The 21990-nt window shown below is 40.3% G+C and overlaps 1 protein-coding gene across 1 annotated transcript in view; it reads right to left on the minus strand.

Annotated features, from left to right (window-relative positions):
• LOC103707420 (protein TSS) overlaps positions 1 to 21630 on the minus strand; it is a 28198-nt gene extending 6568 nt beyond the window's left edge. The window contains 27 exon segments of the mRNA XM_008791897.4: positions 60 to 193; positions 14541 to 14645; positions 14810 to 14829; positions 14832 to 14910; positions 14990 to 15082; positions 15188 to 15475; positions 15477 to 15509; positions 15662 to 15763; positions 15859 to 15921; positions 16441 to 16755; positions 16757 to 16949; positions 17135 to 17295; positions 17411 to 17578; positions 17581 to 17711; positions 17714 to 17746; positions 17749 to 17944; positions 18786 to 18827; positions 18944 to 19075; positions 19200 to 19264; positions 19377 to 19397; positions 19400 to 19765; positions 20042 to 20114; positions 20732 to 20805; positions 20808 to 20823; positions 20954 to 21015; positions 21133 to 21163; positions 21165 to 21630. Of these exon segments, the coding sequence (XP_008790119.2) occupies positions 60 to 193; positions 14541 to 14645; positions 14810 to 14829; positions 14832 to 14910; positions 14990 to 15082; positions 15188 to 15475; positions 15477 to 15509; positions 15662 to 15763; positions 15859 to 15921; positions 16441 to 16755; positions 16757 to 16949; positions 17135 to 17295; positions 17411 to 17578; positions 17581 to 17711; positions 17714 to 17746; positions 17749 to 17944; positions 18786 to 18827; positions 18944 to 19075; positions 19200 to 19264; positions 19377 to 19397; positions 19400 to 19765; positions 20042 to 20114; positions 20732 to 20805; positions 20808 to 20823; positions 20954 to 21015; positions 21133 to 21163; positions 21165 to 21203 (3035 nt within the window). The 5' untranslated portion in view covers positions 21204 to 21630.
• Between the last annotated feature and the right edge of the window lie 360 nt (positions 21631 to 21990).

The raw sequence follows: 21990 nt of genomic DNA on the forward strand, positions 1-21990 counted from the left end.
TCTGGATTCACAAACTTAAAGTTAAAATACTGAATAACAACCTCGGAAACTCTACTTACTTCAGTGCCAATTCTGTATGTTGAAGGCGATAGTAGAAAACAGCTAGATCTCCATAGCTTTTCATTGTATCTGGATGATCTAGACCAAGTTCCCTCTCATTGATATGCAAAGCTTTTTGCTGATAGATTGTTGCCTATTTAAATTGAAAATAAAGAACATTAAAACATAACTCTTAGGAGAATTCATAGCCAAGTGGCCGGACAGCTTGTTACCCATTTTCATAAACAAAACAAATACTGCATGAACCTTGAGAAACTAAAAGCCCAGGATAGAATGTTAAACAAACTATACTGCCCCAATTCTCCATTTGTATTTAAGACGAGCATTTTAGAAAGTAGAAAGTAGCTACAGCATAAATATGGGGTTGCGGAAAGCAGCATCATAACAAACTACAACTAGTTAAACTAAATTCTACAATTAAATGCCTTGGAAAATGATTCTATTGACATATTTTGACGTTCTCAGCTATAATACACTGTTTTTAATTCATATGCATGAGATCATTTATGAAAGCAATTGGCATAATGTGCATACACCAATTATGGGACTTTGATCCATAATATTGTGAAAGTAAGGCAGTTGAAAAATGGCTACAGTAAGGCAATTCACCTATTCCATGCACTCAAAAGTTTTCTGAAATAATGCCAATATACCCACATGCATGCATGAATATCTGTTTCAAAAAATTGAAATTTAAGAAAAAAGATAATACTTGGATTCTTCTATACCCCGATCAACAAAGACAAACCCATAGGGATGGGATAAGGCAGCTCGGCTAAGGTCAACCTCTTCTTTTGAGGATGTCAAAAGTTCGAGGCAAATTTAATGATTACCTTCTCTGCTAAGCAGATGAAAGTTTTTCATTGAAAGAGAACAAAAATCAGTTAAACTAACACAGAAATGTCAGTTCCACTCCCATAAGAATATACTAAAGACCACCCAAGTCCTAGATTGACAAATGGCATTGGCAAACAAAGCGCATTCTGCAAGTGATCCAAACATGTGCCTAGAACAATAAACAGCAATCTACTATATGATTGGTCATTAGCAAGCAAGTCAATAGTCATCGTGAGCTATTGACCTTTCTGGCTATCACCTACAGGATTGGCAGATCCCTCCAAATGTCCATGCCTAGCAATCAGAAAGGACCACGATATTGTTCTAACTAGGTGCCAATAATAAATTTTCAACAAAAAATTACCAAGAGCGAAAATGAGTTAAGTCACACTCAAGAATCATTTGGGTTGCTTTATATCTATTTTGTAAAACAAGCAAGTCTCTCAATATCTTAGGCCTAGTAAAGAATGGCACACATCATAGTGAGTAGTGACACTTACAGTAAAATTATGAGTCTGCATAGCAAATTCAATCATGGTCTGCTGAACCGACCGGTACCGGTCGGTTCAGGCCGTACCGTACCGGTACGGGGTGTTCTTCATGGGAGATAGTGTGTGGCTAAAGCCACGCGCTAAGTGCCACGCGCTGTAGCACTTTCGGTACGGTACCGGTTTAGCTCGGTTCGGTACCAGTACAGGACCGCACCGGTACGTCGGTATGGTCGGTATGGCGAACTTTAAATTCAATTATGCCAGAAAATCCTAGGTTGCCCAGGAACTCCCATCAAAGTTGTATTTTTGCAGTTTGCTGCAATTGTGAGTTCCTACTTTCAATATTCACAAACACCAAGTTAATATCACAAGCATCCTCCATTTGTTTCTAACAAAGGCTGCCACCATGTTAAGAACATGTGCAATCTAAATCCCAACTATAAAGCATTTTGCCTCGTAGAAGACCACTGGACCTCATAGAAACCCTAAAAAATGCCAATAAAATCTTGTGTTGGACAAAGAGCCAAAATAGCTAGTATTTTAAGAAAAATGGTCAAAGAACAGGGAATCAAATATATATATGAAGGAAGTCCACGCAACATGTGTTGCCTAAGAAGACAACCCAAGAGGGGGGTGAATTGGGTTTTAAGTAATAATTGCAAATTAAAACTTAATGAGTAACTAATTAAACTTTATTGCTAGTGGATTAATTAGTTTACTATATGCAGTGGATGAAGAGAATGGGAGAGATAATTAAACAATCACAAACACAAGAGATTTTATAGTGGTTCGGAGCTAACCCTTGCCCCTACGTCCACTCCCCAAGCTTCACTTGGGAGTTCACTATAATCCCTCGGATTACAGTCGGTTGTTTTACAAGTTCACAACCCAACTTGTTGTTTTACGAGATCACAACGAACTCGGTCGGTTTTCACAGGCTCACCGACTAGAACCAGCCGATTGTTTTCTCAGGATCACAATCGAAACCTTACACGTTGGTTTTACCCTCGGCTCACCAACCAACCTCTACACCCTTGATTCAATCCCCTGATTGAATCAAGTAACAAGAAAACAGTTTGTAAAGAGTACAGAAAAAGCTTCTTCAAAAGCAAATATGAACAATATAAATAATGAAGAGTTAGAAGCCCTCAAATAGATTTTTAGATGTGAGGAAAGGGGCTTCTCGAACTCTGCAATCTCCTCTTGAGTGGGAAGAAGATTTGCTATCAGATAAGGAGCCTTGAATGGGAGGAAGACGTTTGGAGGATGGACTTCAATGCACTTCTTCCTTCTTTCTCTTGTATTTACTCTAGAGAGGCTTTGGTAGGAGGAAATCCCTTTTGCTTTGAATGGAGTCTCTTACTTGTTGTCTATTACTGTTTACTCTGGCTATTTAAGCAATCCCCATCGAAAACTAGCCGTTAGACACACATTTAGAGCCGTTCTGTACAGTCTGCAACTCCTGACAAAGTGTCCGTTGGGATCGGAGTCGACTCGCTCGATATGGAGTCGACTCGGCTGTTGCTAGAGTCGACTCATGCTTTACGGGAGACGACTCGCCCACTGTTCAAAATTTGAAATAAAGTGCTGTCCCGTTCTGGAGTTGACTCGGCCAAACTTGGAGTCGACTCGCCAATGTCCGGAGATGACTCGGCCCTCTGGAGACGACTCGTTCTCAGGGTTCCAGAGATCTGTTTTTCTTCATTTCTTTCTCGAGTCGACTCGGATCATCTTGGAGTCGACTCGGCTCTCAGAGCCCGAAAATTGATTCTCTGTGTTTGGAGTTGAACTGCCTCAGAGTCGACTCGCACTTTGTTGGAGTCGACTCGACTCTCAGAGTCCGAAAACTGTTTCTCTGTGTTTTGAGTTGAACTGCCTCGGAGTCGACTCGCACTTTGTTGGAGTCGACTCGGCTCTCAGAATCCGAAAACTGATCCTCTGTGTTTTGGCTTGAACTGCCTTCTAGTCTTGCTTTCCTCTGAGAGTCGACTCGTACTTAACTAGGAGTCGACTCGCCAAACTTCGGAGTCGACTCGTAACCTTCTGGAGTCGACTCGGCTGCAGGGTCTGAAATACATTGTTCTGTCTTTCTTCTGTTACCCTTTGGAGTCGACTCGAAAACGTCGGGAGTCGACTCGGCAACCATCAGAGTCGACTCGAACCCTTCTGGAGTCGACTCGCTGACAGGGTCTGAAAAACAACTTTCTGTCTTTCTGTCAGTTCTCAGTCGGAGTCGACTCGTAGTGTACCGGAGTCGACTCGAGCATGTGCCAGAACTTCTGAAACACTTGGAGTCGACTCGTAACCTTCTGGAGTCGACTCGAGCTTCAGACTTTGGTTCAAACTGAGTTCCATACTTAGCCAAAGTGTATTGAACCAAAGCTAGAGACACTTAAACATAAATTTACAAATATTTGGCTGAAACACTAGATTGAATTCATCAGTATAACATAAGATATACTCAAATGCTTTGATCTCATCAAAATCAAATAGGGTTATAATCAATCACTCCACAATCTCCCCCTTTTTGATGATGACAAAAGATTGAGTATTTGTAAAGTGAATTGCTCAACCAAAAGGAGATTTATAAGAAAGTTTTGAAATGAATTCAAGCGTCTAGTCATTTAATTTATCCAAAATTGAAAGGTGTGAAACAGTAAATCCTGAAGTTAAAGCTCCCCCTTTCATTTGGAATTATATAAGCCTTCATGTCATGCAATCAATTGTTTGGCTTATATGTGTTTAATGAATTTGCTTTCTTAAGATTTTAGATTCTCCCCCTCAACATATGCATTCAATTTTATTTAGATTCTCTAAATTTTCTTTTAATGTCTTGAAGCTTTTGAGCTTAAATTTTTGGCTTTAGAGGAAAAATCTGACAATTTGTTCTTGAGTATGATTCAACTAATCTCCGAATATCCCTTGAATAGATTCTGGAGATTACTCCTTTAGGAGCCCCAATCAGAGAGATAATGAGCCTCGAGGTATCGAATCCACTTAGAACAAATTAAGTTTTGCTTTAAGAATTTTCTTTTTAGAGATTTCCTTTACATTTCAATATATTTTCTCCCCCTTTTTGTCATCATAGCAAAAAGGAGTGCAGAACATAGAAAAGAATTGCACCGTTTGTAAAAAAAATGTCTACTCATTGTATTGATGCTGAATTGAGTACAATTAAAAAAAAAATACAAGTATAGAAAACAAATACATCAAGAGATTGATAACTAAGCTACACTAGGGTTTCTTTGCAGTGGAGGATGAAGCATCTCCTCTAAGCCTAGTCACTTGCAAGACTAAGCTTATTCCTTCCGAAACGTTCCCTATTTGCTTGATGATCGCCGAGGTGGCCCTAGACTGTGTCGTGGTAAGCTCGGTCACGCTCGCCTGAAGGGTGTCCAACCTGGAGAGCAGTGCCTGGGCTAGTCTCTCGGCACCCTGGCTCTGGCTCCCTAGCTCATGTCTGATGCCGTCTCGCATCTTCTTCGTGTCGTCCTTGACGTCACTCATGTTCCAGTATTGAGCTTGGACCAGGCTGCGCACATTTGATATCTCCTCCCTCAAGTGCGCAGTCATCTCGGCTACTGCTGCCAGGGTGGGAACAATCTCGGTGGAGGGAGCACTTGAAGGACCTCGGAGCTCCCTCAGCAAGTCATCTCTCAGATCCCTCACTATCTCCTGCCGCAACTCTCGGAGCTGCTCAGAAGATATCCGGACCTCCAGAGGCTGCTGCTGAGAAGGTGGGGCAGTGGAGGTGGAAGGCTCAGTATAGGTATGAGCAGAGGTGGAAGGATAGGTGGGAGGATCTGTATAGTGGTCCTGGTCATGGTCAGGACTGGGTGAGTGATGAGTGGTAGGGTCAGAATATGTGGATGATTTCCTAACCCAGACTCCCCCTACCTTGTGGAATCCCATCCGGTGAAAGGTTCCCTCACCCATGCGATCTGTAAACCGCAGTGAGCGAGAGAGTTCCCCCTCAGGAATGGGGACCTCTAACTCCCTAAATATGAGGGTGAATAACATGCCATAAGGGAGGCTGAGCCTAGGTTTATCTAGGGGTTCACAAAGGTACTTGTAGATGAGTTTTGGAAAGTTGATGGGAGTGTCGTGGAGGAGGTAGAACATCAAGGCCAGGTCTCTCTCGGAAATGAAATCAAACCTACCTGTCTTTGGGAAGAGAGTCCTAGAGATGACACTAAGGAGAAGCCGCATTTCAGCCGAAAGCTGATTTGCGAACACCTCCTCTATGGGGGACAAGGGTGGACTTCCTAGGATGGCCGTAAGGGCTTCTGTCCTATCAGAGGGGTGTGTGGGAACAATCCCCTCACTCGTGAGATGGAGGACTCGAGCAATGAAGTCCTCCGAGATGAAAACAGGGACACCCATAACAGTTCCCTGGATACCTCCGCTAACCCGTGCAACTGTACCATAGAACTCCCTAACAAGCTCTGGATAGGTAGGGAGGTCAAGAGTGCAGAAAAACTCTAAACCTTGGGCTCTAAGGTGATGCCCTAGGTTGAACCCTTTCCGGGAGAGGAAGTCAAAGTTGACTTGCCTTCCGGTAGAGACAACCTTCCCGGCGCATGAGCGCGAGGGAACCGGCCTAGGCGGGGAAGGAACCGGAGGTGGTGGCCTCGCCGGTTCGTTCCGAGCCTTGGACCGTCGCTCGGCCCCGCTTGCGGAGATAGGTCTCTTTCGGCTCGGTACAACGACCTTCCTAGGCATTTTGACCTAAGGACGGGAAAGAACACGGAAACTATGAGAAAAACTCGACGGAGAAGACCTAGACTGGGTCGGAGACGAGTTCGGAGACGGCTCTAGGTTTTTGGAACAGTGTCGGCTGTGAATAGAAGTGAGGAATAAACGTTTCGATTAGGGTTAAAAGTCGGATTCCCGACCTCAAATCGACTCCGGTAAGTCGCGAGTCGACTCGACTTCGAGTCGACTCCCAAATATGCGCGAGTCGACTCCCACATGAGCCGACTCTAAGAAACGTCCAAGTCGACTCGAACCCTGGCACACAACCAGAAATATTGTTATTCTCGTGCCAAAAGAGAGAGTTATGAGCTTATCTAGGATTTAAGAACTAATTTGATGATCATAGATAAGAAATCCTATGTCCAACATAAACTAATCCTCAAAATCTATAAACTAGAGGAGAGTATCACTAGAATGGATCAATCACTCCTAACCCTCTTCTAAGTATGCAAAATCGATCTTCACTCAAGGATTTTGTGAAGATATCAGCAAGTTGATCGTCAGTACAAACAAACTGAAGTGTCACATCACCATTCAGTACATGATCTCTTATGAAGTGATGTCTTATTTCAATGTGTTTAGTTCTTGAGTGCTGAATTGGATTTTTAGTTAGATTAATGGCACTTGTATTATCACAGTTAATGAGAATTTTATCTTGTTTAATGCCATAATCTTCAAGTTGTTGTTTAATCTACAAAATTTGAGCACAACAACTCCCTGCAGCAACATATTCGGCTTCAGCCGTAGATAGTGCAACTGAGTTTTGTTTCTTGCTAAACCAAGAAATTAAGTTTTCTCCTAAGAATTGACATGAACCGCTGGTGCTTTTTCTATCAAGTTTGCAACCAGCGAAGTCTGAATCAGTGTACCCTATTAGGTTTATGCTCGAATCTTTAGAGTACCATAAGCCTATGGTTTTTGTTCCTATTAGGTATTTAAAGATTCTCTTAACAGCAATTAAGTGTGATTTCTTAGGATTAGATTGATATCTAGCACACATGCATACACTAAACATGATATCAGGTCTACTTGCAGTGAGATATAATAAAAATCCTATCATACCTCTATACATCTTTTGATCTACTGATTTACCTGATTCATCTTAGTCTAGTTTGCATGATGAACTCATGGGTGTGCTGATTGACTTGTTTCCTTCCATATCAAACTTCTTAAGCATCTCCTTGATGTATTTAGCTTGATTGATGAAGATTCCTTCTTCAGATTGTTTGATTTGGAGCCCGAGGAAATAGTTCAGCTCTCCCATCATGCTCATTTCAAATTCACTCTGCATTAGGTCAGCAAATTCTTCGCAGAGGCGATTGTTAGTAGCACCGAAAATAATATCTAAATAAATCTGAACTACTAACATATCTTTGTTTTTTCTTTTTAAAAACAATGTTGTATCAACATTCTCTCTAGAGAATTCATGGTCTAACAGAAATTTGCTAAGTCTTTCATACCATGCTCTAGGAGCTTGTTTCAAACCATAAAGTGCTTTGTTTAATTTATACACATGATTGGGGTATTGATGATTTTCAAAACCAGATTGTTCTACATACACCTCCTCATTAATATACCCATTCAAAAAGGCACTTTTTACATCCATTTGAAATAATTTGAAATCTTTAGAGCATATAAATGCTAGTAACAATCTAATTGCTTCAAGTCTAGCTACAGGAGCAAAAGTTTCATCAAAGTCTATACCTTCTTCTTGATTATAGCCCTTTGCTACTAGTCTAGCCTTGTTCCTAATCACGATTCCATTTTCATCAAGTTTATTTTTATATATCCATTTGGTTCCTATTATTGAGTATTCAGAGGGTCGTTCAACTAGGTTCCAAACCTTGTTTCTAGTGAATTGGTTTAGCTCTTCTTGCATTGCATTTATCCAATTTACATCATTTTCAGCTTCTTCTATGTTTTTAGGTTCAAGGTGTGAGACAAATGCTAGATGATTATTTAAGTTCCTAAGAGATGCTCTAGTTCTAACAGGTTGAGATGGATCATCTAAAATTAATTCCTTAGGATGCCCATGAGCATACCTCCAAGCCTTAGTCAGCCCATGATCCACAATTGCCTCTTGGCTTATTGATGCATCTCCAATTAGCTTTGGTTCATCTTCTTGTAATGTCATCTTATCAATCTTTTCTTCAAGAATTTCTGCATCATCATCAAGAGCTACTTTCTTGCTAGAAGAGACATCATTAGTATCATCAAAAACAACATGTATAGACTCTTCAATAACAAGGTTTCTTTTGTTAAATACTCTATAAGCTTTACTTGATGTAGAATATCCCAAAAAGATACCTTCATCAGATTTAGAATCAAATTTACCTAAGTTATCCTTTCCATTATTATGAATGAAACACCTACATCCAAAAACATGAAAATAGTTTACTTTGGGCTTTCTATTTCTCCAAAGTTCATAAGGTGTTTTCTTTATAATGGGTCTCAATAAAACTCTATTTAGTATATGACATGATGTATTAATAGCTTCTCCCCAAAAGTACTTAAGGAGGTTACTTTCACACAACATGGTTCTAGCCATTTTCTCTAGGGTTCTATTTTTTCTTTCTACAACTCCATTTTGTTGTGATGTCCTAGGTGCAGAGAAATTATGAGTTATCCCCTTTTTACTACAGAATTCATCAAATAGATGATTTTCAAATTCCGTTCCATGATCACTTCTAATAGCTATGACTGAAGCATTTTTTGCATTAGTTACTTCCTTATGAAATTTCTTAAATACAGAAAATGCTTCATCTTTATGAGCTAAGAACATGACCCAAGTATATCTTGAAAAATCGTCTACAATAACAAGACCATATTTGTTTCCATCAAGACTTGTGGTTCCAGTTGGTCCAAATAAATCCATGTGTAGTAGTTCAAGAGGTCTAGAGGTAGAGACACAATTTATGGATTTAAAAGAGCTCCTCGATTGTTTGCCATATTGACATGCTTCACAAATTTTATTTTTCTCAAATTTTAATTTTGGCAAACCTATTACAGAATCTTTTTTAACTAACTTAGATATTGTATCCATACTTGCATGTCCTAATTTACGGTGCCATAACCTGCTTGCATCATCAACCTTAGTATCACTAGCTACTAAGCAAGAACTGTTTTTAGCAAGATCTTCAAGATCTACTACATAGACATTTCCACGTCTTATTCCTTTGAATACTAAGCTATTGTCAATTGAGTTGGTTATGATGCATAGGGATGGTTTAAACAGAATATCAAAACCCTTATCACATAATTGACTTATGCTAAGTAAGTTATGTTTAAGACCATCTACCAATCGTACATTATTAACAAGGGTTGAGGAGGTGATTTGTATTTTACCTATACCAATGATGTGACCTTGATTATTGTCTCCAAATGTCACTGCACCTCCCTTTTTAGGTTCTAGGGTGAAGAATTGGTCCTTGTCACCCGTCATGTGTCTTGAGCAGCCACTATCCAAGTACCAACAGTTTTTGTCGACTTTGGCTGCAAGGCACTCCTACAAAAGAAAATCATATAATTTTAGGTATCCAAGTTTTCTTGGATCCTTCAAGATTAGCAAAGTTGGTTCCTTTTGGAACCCAAACCTTTTTATTTTTTCTTTTAGCTCCTACATTCCTATGGTCACACACATTAGCTTTATATCCTACCTTTCCACAGCAAAAACAGGTTATATTCTTAATTTTACTTTCCCCTGCTTTCACAAAAAAGTTACTAAGGAGCTTTTGCTTATTCTTAGGTTTGTATCCTAAACCAGCTCTATTAAACACAGCTCGTTGATTGTTAAGTATCATTTCCAATTTTTCAGAACTATATGTAAACTTTTCAACAATAGGTTTGTATTTTTCAAGCTCTTGTGTAAGCTTTTGTTTTTCTGTTTTTAGTGTGTTCAAGTCTTTTGTGAGATTATCTTTTAAAGTTTGTTTACCGTTTTTAAGTTCTGAAATTTCCTTGGTTAGTTTTTCGTTATCTTTAATTAAGGTATTAGTTTTTTGAATTAATTTTTGGTTGCTTGTTTTAAGTTCTAAATTTTCTTTAATGATAAAATCCTTGTCCTTAATTAATTTATCATGCTTATGGAAGTGAGATTGATTAGTTAGTTTTAGCTCTTTATTCTTAAGATTTATTGTCTTATATTCATCCATTAATTCATTAAATGCATCATACAATTCGTCAAAGGTAAAATCTAAATACGTTTCAGATGTTACCTCATTTTCATTTGCCATGAAGCAGAAGTTGGCCTTTTTCTCTTGTTCCTCATCCGATGATGATGATGATGAATCGAAGTCCGACAAAGTGGAAACGAGGACTTTCTTTTTCTTATGTTTGCTGCCCTTCTTAAGCAAGGGACAGTCAACTCTGAAATGTCCCGGCTTCTTGCATTCATAGCATCCGATTCCTTCATTTTTCCTTTTCTTACCTTTATCCTTGTTGTAGGAACTTAAGGGACCTCTCCTCTGATGAAAGGACTTCTTCCGGTTGATGAATTTTCTGAACTTTCGCACGAGAAGAGCCTCATCATCATCTTCCTCATTATCTTCTTCTTCGCTGCTGCTACTGCAAGATAAATCCTTGTTAGACGAAGTAGATTTGAGGGCTATTACCTTTTTCTTATGCGAGGATTCTTCTTCGTTGTGTTGTTTCATTGTGAGCTCGTGCGTCATCAGGGATCCAAGAAGCTCCTCAAGCGAAAGCTTGTTCAAGTCCTTGGCTTCCTGAATTGCCGTTACCTTCGCCTCCCATGATCTTGGCAAACATCGAAGAATCTTCCTGACAAGGTCACTGTTAGTATAGTTTTTGCCAAGGCTTTTTAGGCCATTAACAATATCAGTAAATCTAGTAAACATGCAAGTGATAGTTTCATTAGATTCCATCTTAAATAGTTCATATTTATGAACTAGTATGTTTATTTTAGATTCTTTTACTTAATTCGTGCCCTCGTGGGTCACTTCAAGTCTATCCCATATCTCTTTTGCAGAATTGCAAGTAGAGACTCTGTTGAATTCATTACGGTCTAAGGCACAATAAAGCACATTCATTGCTTTGGCATTTAGTTGTGCCTTCCTAATATCATTGTCATCCCAATCTTTTTCAAGTTTGGGTATGGTGACACCCTCTACAAAAATTGATGGGATGTATGGTCCATTAAGTATGGTGGTCGAAATCTCATAGTCTTGAGCTTGGATAAATATCCTCATCCTAGCCTTCCAATAGGAGTAGTCGGTTCCATTGAAGAATGGAGGTCTATGGGTGGACTGCCCCTCAATGTGAGAAGATCCAAATGGGATTGTCATTTTGATCTTTTACTCTTTTGGTAGAAGAGTTCCTGCTCTGATACCACTTGTTGCCCAAGAAGACAACCCAAGAGGGGGGGTGAATTGGGTTTTAAGTAATAATTGCAAATTAAAACTTAATGAGTAACTAATTAAACCTTATTGCTAGTGGATTAATTAGTTTACTATATGCAGTGGATGAAGAGAATGGGAGAGACAATTAAACAATCACAAACACAAGAGATTTTATAGTGGTTCGGAGCTAACCCTTGCCCCTACGTCCACTCCCCAAGCTTCACTTGGGAGTTCACTATAATCCCTCGGATTACAGCCAGTTGTTTTACAAGTTCACAACCCAACTTGTTGTTTTACGAGATCACAACGAACTCGGTCGGTTTTCACAGGCTCACCGACTAGAACCAGCCGATTGTTTTTCCGGGATCACAATCGAACCTTTACACGTTGGTTTTACCCTCGGTTCACCAACCAACCTCTACACCCTTGATTCAATCCCCTGATTGAATCAAGTAACAAGAAAACAGTTTGTAAAGAGTACAGAAAAAGCTTCTTCAAAAGCAAATATGAACAATATAAATAATGAAGAGTTAGAAGCTCTCAAACAGATTTTTAGATGTGAGGAAAGGGGCTTCTCGAACTCTGCAATCTCCTCTTGAGTGGGAAGAAGATTTGCTATCAGATGAGGAGCCTTGAATGGGAGGAAGACGTTTGGAGGATGGACTTCAATGCACTTCTTCCTTCTTTCTCTTGTATTTACTCTAGAGAGGCTTTGGTAGGAGGAAATCCCTTTTGCTTTGAATGGAGTCTCTTACTTGTTGTCTATTACTGTTTACTCTGGCTATTTAAGCAATCCCCATCGAAAACTAGCCGTTAGACACACTTTTAGAGCCGTTCTGTACAGTCTGCAACTCCTGACAAAGTGTCCGTTGGGATCGGAGTCGACTCGCTCGATCTGGAGTCGACTCAGCTGTTGCTGGAGTCGACTCATGCTTTACGGGAGACGACTCGCCCACCGTTCAAAATTTGAAATAAAGTACTGTCCCGTTCTGGAGTCGACTCGGCCAAACTTGGAGTCGACTCGCCAATGTCCGGAGATGACTCGGCCCTCCGGAGACGACTCGTTCTCAGGGTTCCAGAGATCTGTTTTTCTTCATTTCTTTCTCGAGTCGACTCGGATAATCTTGGAGTCGACTCGGCTCTCAGAGCCCGAAAATTGATCCTCTGTGTTTGGAGTTGAACTGCCTCGGAGTCGACTCGCACTTTGTTGGAGTCGACTTGACTCTCAGAGTCCGAAAACTGTTTCTCTGTGTTTTGAGTTGAACTGCCTCGGAGTTGACTCGCACTTTGTTGGAGTCGACTCGGCTCTCAGAATCCGAAAACTGATCCTCTGTGTTTTGGCTTGAACTGCCTTCTAGTCTTGCTTTCCTCTGAGAGTCGACTCGTACTTAACTAGGAGTCGACTCGCCAAACTTCGGAGTCGACTCGTAACCTTCTGGAGTCGACTCGGCTGCAGGGTCTGAAATACATTGTTCTGTCTTTCTTCTGTTACCCTTTGGAGTCGACTCGGAAACGTCGGGAGTCGACTCGGCAACCATCGGAGTCGACTCGAACCCTTCTGGAGTCGACTCGCTGACAGCGTCTGAAAAACAACTTTCTATCTTTCTGTCAGTTCTCAGTCGGAGTCGACTCATAGTGTGCCGGAGTCGACTCGAGCATGTGCCAGAACTTCTGAAACACTTGAAGTCGACTCGTAACCTTCTGGAGTTGACTCGAGCTTCAGACTTTGGTTCAAACTGAGTTCCATACTTAGCCAAAGTGTATTGAACCAAAGCTAGAGACACTTAAATATAAATTTACAAATATTTGGCTGAAACACTAGATTGAATTCATCAGTATAACATAAGATATACTCAAATGCTTTGATCTCATCAAAATCAAATAGGGTTATAATCAATCACTCCACAACATGCTTATAAGATATAACACTCAAAACAAAACCCCTAGTGCAAGGAATAACTTGTTGAAATGTGATCATAGATTCATTTATCTGTCAGAAAAACCAAACAACAGCCTGCAAGTTTTGCAAAAAAAGGGTACTACTTACAAGAAGACAGCATGATGAAAATTGTACCATAAAAGGGACTGCATGATAACACTTCACAATAAAAGATTACTTTTTTAAGCTTATTAATTTCATGCATGCAACATTATCTTAGGTGTTCATATAATGTATAGAATAATTACTGCTTTTGCTATTAGTTACTTGTGTAATGGAAAGTTTAATATGCATCTAGATTACAAAAGAGATGTGCCCTTAAGATGGATAAGCATAGTAACAAGGGTCAAAAGATTCCATGGATGACATGGAAATGATAGGAACTAAGTAGGGAAAAAATTCTTAACAATGAATGGTTTATGTGATAGATGGTTGTGAGTTGTTACCATATAGTCCTCGAGCATATGATTTATATACAGCATACAAGTAGCAGGTTTCGACCCAAGCTATTCCTATTTCCAAGCCAGTTTCCTTTTCTCTTTGCCTAGTGATTTTTTTCTCCTTTTTTTATATCATCTACTATTCTTTGTTCATGACCTCCTCACAACAACAACATAGATTCCCAAATGCCTGCTTCCTGTTATACAATCATATTGCACCCTGCTTCTCCTTACCAGCATTTCAAAATTTTTAATGAGCAACCCAGTAAAATTATTCGATATAAGAATTTCTCTCCATTATCTAATTTAATCCTTCCAAATCCTGCCTACTAGTACTTAAAAATTCATGGTTCTGACTTTTGTTATTTTACTACTCAGAAAGGGATGTCTTACATTCCTCGAGATTGTCTCTTTGCATCATTCATTTCTCTACTTAGAATTATCCACTCTAAATTACATGCAGTCTCTCCAACTATAAATTTAGTAAGCACAGATGATTTTGAACCCATCTATTAAAAAACAATAGTCAAGTAAGATTTGGACACTTTCTACCGAAAAGGCTAATTGATTTACTTGCTGTTCAGTTTAAGATACCAGCATGATAACTATCACTAGAAAAAACTATTGATCATGGCTCTAACAAACCACATTTCAAGGCATGTACCTGGTTAAAATCACCAGTATGGTAGAGCACCACAGCCAAAAGACTATATGCTCCTGCTGTCATTCGGTGATAAGGACCACAGACTGCCACAAGTTTTGAAAGCGCCTTCAAGATCAAAATTTTTTAAAAGATCACATTAGGATTTTTTTTTAGTGAAAAAGCAAAGCTATTTGTGTGTGTGTGTGGGGGGGGGGGGGGGGGGGGGGGGGGGGGAGGGAGGGAGGGATGGGGGAAGCATGATGAAATCACAGGAAAAAAATGTTTTATACCTTGGTGCCATAGTTAACGCATCCTCTAGTTTTCCTTTGTCCAAGGATGTCTTTGATGATTCCAACAGAGTGCGTCCATCTGCAGATGAACATGCGACATACTGCCATTCAAAATAACAAGTGTCACAGGTTCTAATAATCAAGTCAAACTTGTCTCCTAGGAATAAAGCATGTTCTTACTTTGTATACAGGAACCATGCTGATGATATCTGACCTCCTGAAAGGATATGGGCTATCCATATCATAGTCTCTAGGAATAAGTTCAAGTCCCACCTGCATTGATAAAGTTCCACTACATCTTACAAATGATAAAAAGGTTTAGGACCTTAGGTGACTAAACAATACTATGAAGTAAACAACAGAACTTAGGTATCCCACCTTGTGGCAAAGCCCACGTAGAACGGCATACTTCCTTAAATCATGACAACTTTCATCTTTCCATCTCCATCCAAATCTCTTCAGTAAAAAGATTTCCAACCACTTTTGCTTCAGATTATCATCAGTAGCTAAGTTAGTATCTACATTTTCTGCTGACAAGGATCCCAGCAAAATGTTCAAACATGAGGCCGCAGCTCCAGCCATGTCAGTTATATCATCAACTGCTGCAATAACTGCCTGCAGTATATGCTTAAATGCTCGAACCACCATCTCATGTATACAAAGGGAACTGTACATGAGGAAGTTTGTCAGCAAGTTCAACCTGTAAGAAGGGCAGGAAAACATAGAGAGAAAAAAGGCTTCAGCAAGTTTTTTTTTTCAGTTACTATTGTTACTATACATGATGGCCAGGAATAAATTGCTTAATAGTATTTGATAAGCCGTTAAAAATACATATAATAATAAAATATTTACCACACATCCTAATGAACACATCTGCAGACCCCTGGTATGCATAAAATCTGTCAATGTCCTCCCATCAACAGGAGAAAGTTCAAGTGAACCAAAATCTGCTACCTGAGGAATAATGCAGCACGGTGTTAAGGCTTTTGGCTGTAAAATTACCAATCCACAAAAAGGAAACATCAGCAAGAACAGCTGGCCAAGCTTACCAACTTTGGTAATGCAGTATCCTCATAATACTTATGTGCCATCTCAATCAACTCATCAGGTGACTGTCAAAATGATTAAATGAGACAAAGATTAAGTCCTGCTGCTATATTTAACAATAGATAATAAACTTGTAAAGTCCAGATTCAACTATATTTAACAATAGATAATAAACTTGCAAAGTCCAGATTCACTTGGTGTCATGCATCTGGTGCCAAAATCATTAATTGTCAGAATTGGCGGACTAGATAGGTAGCTAGACAGAAAATAATTTCCAGGGAAGCAAAGTGCCTACAATATTTCATTAGTAGTAGCCAAAATATGTAAATGGATTTAATGATATGCCAAACCCCCAAACTAAGCATTTCAGACAAGTGATGATCAGTATGTGCAACAGCGACATTGTGACTAACCCCAAAGAAATATGACAAAACTAAACAAACAAAAAATCAATTTGTAAATATGAAATGATACATATAAATAAGACAAAAAGCAATCAATTATTGGGTCCGATGACTTGCTCAACCAGTTAAGTGCTGTTCAGTGCAAGCAGAATTTATATTAACAGCAGGAGCAGCGCAAACCTTAAGATGAAGACCAGTATCAGATTCTTTCAGGCGCAAGAATGCAGCTTCAGGAAGCAATTTCTGCAGCATAATTTCCCTTTTCTCCTTTGAATTGGCACTGCCTGCCACCTCTGTCTTGTTTGCAATGACACCACTATATGCAGAGTTTTCCTTTGCAAGATCGATCTTGCAACCCTTCTCATCTATCTTCTTCTTAATCTCTTTTAGCTGACCAAATTGTTTCCCAAGACCCTTTACGGTTGGCTCAACTTTGGTGTCTTCACTTTTCTTCGACTCAACTTTCCCAGAAGCCTGGTTCTGTAAATGTTGCACCCCAACAGGCTCCAAGCTCCCATCTGATCGACTTTCTCTGCTTTGTTTCCTCTCCTTGCAACTTCATCAGACTATCTGCTAGTACTTTTCGTACCAAGGACCTAGCAGATTGTAAATCTTCAAATTCCATACATTGCAAGCGCTGGGCTCCACCGCATGATTGAGCAGATGAATTGTGCAATAGAATTCTCAAGCTGAAAGGTAGACAGGAAACATCCCATTATTATCTTGCCAATTAGCAACCAATAGGTTGATCACCAATCAAAACAGCCTAAAATTAAACACTTATATATGCAACCAAATTAACATGAAACAAATATAAACAACCCATTTAGAAATGTTTATTCTACATAGACCTCAAATTCTCTCACGAAATTACCTATTGACGTTTAAAGCATTGCTACCTCCCTCAGGCGGATCTTCAATATCAATGTCTGACTGTGTTACAGTATTTCCAGCCAAGCCAGCTTCAACTGGAACCTGGACGATGGCAGTATATCCACAATGTCGAACAACAACTACACCAAGAGTAGCAGTATCCTGCAAGGTCACCATATTCTTCAGCACTTAACTAGCAATCCCATCATTGGTTACAAAGAAGAATCACCTAAGTAAAATCAGGGGTGTAATTTTATTAGGGAAAGGCAATGCTTACATTAACTGTTGCACTCTCATCAGCAGTGATTCCCTTAAGTAGATTTCTTTGAGCAAGCTCCTTAGGAGACATTCCTGGAATCTGACTCCCATCCAATTTAGCATCCAACTTAGCACTTGCATCAGCTTTATCTCTCATAACTGTAATTTTTAAATCCCCCAATTTGTTCCCTGTGCAAAAATTGCATCAGTAGGACCATTTGGCATTGTGTTCAAATGTTCATGGCTGATAACAAGCTGCTGAATAGCTCCAACAGCTTTGAGGACAGCAACATCAACAAATAGGCTGTGAAGAAGGAAGCCTTCCTGTCTCGGATTTGTCTCTCTTCAGCTGTTTGCAGGGCATGACAGCTAGCATTGAAAATTCCTTTGCCCATTGCCTTTGCTCATGCTTCCCATCTCTTCCCTGACCTCCACCATTTCCGCCCCAAGTTTCATCCTCTGTTGGAAGAAGGGGAAAAATTGATGGAGAATCTGCAACGATGGGAGGAACCACCCATGTGTTTGCTCGGAATCCATAAGGAAGATTCCCAAACTGGAACAAAATGAATACAGATAGACCATAAAGTAAATATAGAAATATAACATGTTACAATTAATTCTAGATTTAGATGTTTTAAAAAAAGGGTCATATGAGAAGAAAATTGATGAGAGTAAAATAGCTAGCACGAACTGAAACATGTTGAGTCGGGTCCTCCTTTTTGATTTATTTTTCTTGAAGGCAGCCTACTCTCATTGATTAATGGTATGAAGAAGAACCATTATATTTTTTATTTGGGTGAAAATTTAAAGTGTATTGCTAATCGCAAGAAATTATTTTATTTTGTTTACATCAACAAATAATTTTCTACTACATCAGAAGAGAGCAATTATCTTATTTATTCACTAATGAAGAAACCAAATGAACTATGAAGGACTAAGAGAGATATCTAATGGGAGGACTTGTAGAGAAGAATCAAGAAATATAAGTTGATCATGTTAGTGAACTTCAGAAAAGCTGAAAGGAAGCTTGCTAAAAGTTTTGGTGAATTAAGCAACAAAGCAATAATGCCTCCAATGTCAATTGCAAAATACTAATACTCAAGGAATATGGCCTGTGGAAAGTTGATTGATTAATGGTGAAAATTTAATTTAGACCGATAAGGAATGCATACCATAATATCACTTCAATGAAACGATGACTGAAAAAATTCAGTGATATTTCCGCATATATTTTGAAAGAGAAGACATTAAATAAGACGGGCATAATTTCTTGATCTCCATCAGAACCAACAAAATATAACTCAATATGTCAATTGGTCAGAGGGGCTCTATCTACGAGTGCAAAAGTGAAAACACTAAACTATTTGCTCAAAGAATAAGTAGTTAAAGCGCACCTTATTGTGCTCAATAAAAGCTTTCATGAGGGACTTGTACGCCTGCAATAGCCAAGGATTCTTGATCAAACAAAACGTTTTATATGCAAAAAAGAAGGGAGAGAAAGGGGGATCTCATGAAGGTAGGATATGAAGGAAAGATCTAAAATTTTACTTACACCATCAAAGACGCGGCTAATTTGCTGCAACAGACCCACCAACGAATGGCTGAGGAGCGCCCTTTTCCCAGCCGGGTAGAACCCTTTCTGAGATGCCACGATCGTCACTGGCTTCCCATTGCAAATCCTCACCTGCTCATCAATTCCCAACTCCCACTAGTTAATTAAGACAACGGAAAAATTGGAATTCAACGCTTATTTGTTAAATTTCCACCGTGCAAGATCCCATCTTTCTTGAAGTAAGAAAGGAACCCACATCAATCTGAAAGAAGTCATCCTCCCTCTTGTCGTCCAAGAACGGTCGCGATGACTTCCTAATGTCTGAAACGAATTACAAAAAAAAAAAAAAAAAATCACAAGATCCAATTTTTCTTTATGAAAACTGAATAAAAAACGCGAAATAAAAGGAAAAAAAAAAAGGCGAGTGACCAACATTGGAGCGGCGGTGTGAGGTGGAGAAGGAGAAGAAGTCGTAGAACTGGCTGAGCTTGGGCGGAGGGTACATTAGCTCATCCTTGTGATTCCCACAGGGACTGGCGGTGGCAGTACTGGTGGTGGTGGGGGAACCTGGCTTCTTGCTCCCAGTCTTCGACTTCGGAGGGGGCTCGGCTGTTACGGACTCGATGGAGGCCTCGGACGCCTTCGGGGGGGAGCTGGGCTGAGGCGGAGCACCAGACCGCGATCCACCCTTGCCGCCGCCTCCAGGCGGTGCCGCCGTCGATCCAGCATTCTTCGCCGGAGGCGCGACGAAGGCGGTGGTGCAAGCGACGATGTCCAGCAGTCGGCGGACGTGGCCAACGGCGAGCTCCTCCGTGTAGTCCTCTACAATAAAAGAGCGGACGCGTCGTTTAGCCGCGAAGTCCCGGTAAAATAACTCGCAAGAATTATATCGGTTCTTTGGACAGATCAAGAACCGTCCTTTTTTTTTTCAGGAAAGGGAACAAGGGAACGTCATTAAATAGTTCCTCCAGTTCGGCGATCAATGCCGGTTAAGTCCGCCATCATTAAATGAAGGGTTATGATCAGTTCTTTCCTGAAGGCAAGTCTACTTATTAATGATGCGGACGGGTGTACTTAAGTGGGATGCGGTCATGTTACCTTCGACGATGCTGAGTTGGCAGGGCTTGAGGGAGACGATATCCACCGTGTCTTTCAATCTGGCTCCTCGCACCTGTTAAGTACACAACTGGTGAACGTTAGAAAATCTTTTTGTTAATTATTTGTTTGGTAAATCGAGACGAGGTTTTAAAGTACTCGTTCCCCCGACGGGCTCGACACTATAATAATGATCGACTAAACGCCAACCGTCCGATCCTTATAAGTGTGGTAGCGCGCACGAATCAACAGAAGCGTTGGTAACGTGGGAAAATAAATAATAGTGCGTTAATACAAGCTTGCTTATATACAAGCGTCCATATAATATTTTTATGCGGAAACAAACTCGCATAGAGAATTATATGCGGACATTTGCACGGAACGATTGGTTACCTTCCTATTTCCTGGCGCTGGGATAATGCAGCACCATACAACCCCGTATGCGGAACTACGCACGAAATTTCTATGCACATGTAAATCCGCGTAGAAAATTAATGCGGACGTCAGCACGTAATGTCCCAGCGGGTTTTTTTGGTTTTTTCGTAGAATTCCGAGTGGGTTTCGTCGGTACAGAAATATATAATGCGTAAAGATAAATGCCGCATACTGGCGCAAAAACTTTTGTTCCGACGCAATTCCGCATAAAGAAATCTATGACAGCGACCGTGTTTGAAATTTGAAACGGTTTCGTACCTCGTGGGAGAGGGAATAGTTGGTGAGGTGGCATGTATCCACGTGTACGGCCAGAAGCTTACGGACGTCCAAATCTTATCCGTTGATATCCCCTGCGTGTCTCGCAGAAGTCAGATGGAGCTGAGGAACCTCATAATCTTATCTTGATCCACAGGCGCACACAGAGCTAACCTGCGCACAGTGGCTTCTTAAAATGAGAGGTGCGAAAACTATTCCCGTTACCTTGAGGGCCAACTGGGCGTAGTCCGGCGTCTCAACGATGACGTCGATAACGGTCGGCAACACTGCAAGTTTCCACAAATACAAATCCTCTCTAAATCCTTGGATAGATTTGGAGAGAGAAATAGACATTAATTTGGAAAGAGAGAGAGAGAGAGAGAGAGAGAGAGAGATTGGGGGACCTTTTTCTTCTTTTTTCTTCTTGTCACCCTTGGGCCTTGTGAGGCTTCGCTTTCCCAGCCTTGGGAGACATCGAGCACCAGAGAATCGCACTCAGAGATAACAAAAACCACCTTCCTCCTCTCTGCAAGGATTATTATTTGAATTCAAAATGCTATAAGATTTCTCCTAAGATGCATATTATAGTAGAACTATATGGGATTGGACAGAGTGATTAAAGGGGAGGAAAGAAAAGGCACAAGCTTTAATTAATTCGTACAAAATGGGGAATGGAATGAGAGAAAAAGAGAGAGAGCTCTCTCAAGAAGAAAGCAATGCGAAGGAAAAAGAAAAAGAGAAGTAGAAGAAGAGAGAAAGTGAGAGAGGGGAAGAGAAGAGAGAATATTGGAATGGATTTTGGATGTGGTGGAGAGAGATAGGTGAAGGGAAGGTATAGGGTATAGAGGTGATGAGGAGAAGGGATAGGGGATAAGGTTTTATGGGTCTACTCTCTCCCATCGGCTTAAGACTTGGAGACAGAGAAGGTGAAGGCGTGTGGGAGGGTAAGGGATTTGAGGCTCTCGTTTATGGACAGGGACGATCCTCATCACCAAATCTCTCCCTTTGAATCCAACCCCCTCCTATCTTCGCCTTCTCTCGTGCCTCACCCTATCCTTTTTGAGTCCAATCCATTCCCCCACACTTTTGACTGCATGGGTTTGAGTTGTTCTTTGGAGTCTTCTTATAGTTATCCGTGATAAACGAGTCTGATAAGCTTGGAATGGTCCATTAGCAAGCTGCAAGAATGTTTTTCTTTCCCTTTACTTTGAGCTCTTTTACTATGATGGTTTCACTGTGATAACTACTTGTTTAGATGTAGT

This window comes from Phoenix dactylifera, chromosome 1, assembly GCF_009389715.1.
Source record: "Phoenix dactylifera cultivar Barhee BC4 chromosome 1, palm_55x_up_171113_PBpolish2nd_filt_p, whole genome shotgun sequence".
NCBI classification, from domain to species: Eukaryota; Viridiplantae; Streptophyta; class Magnoliopsida; order Arecales; family Arecaceae; genus Phoenix; species Phoenix dactylifera.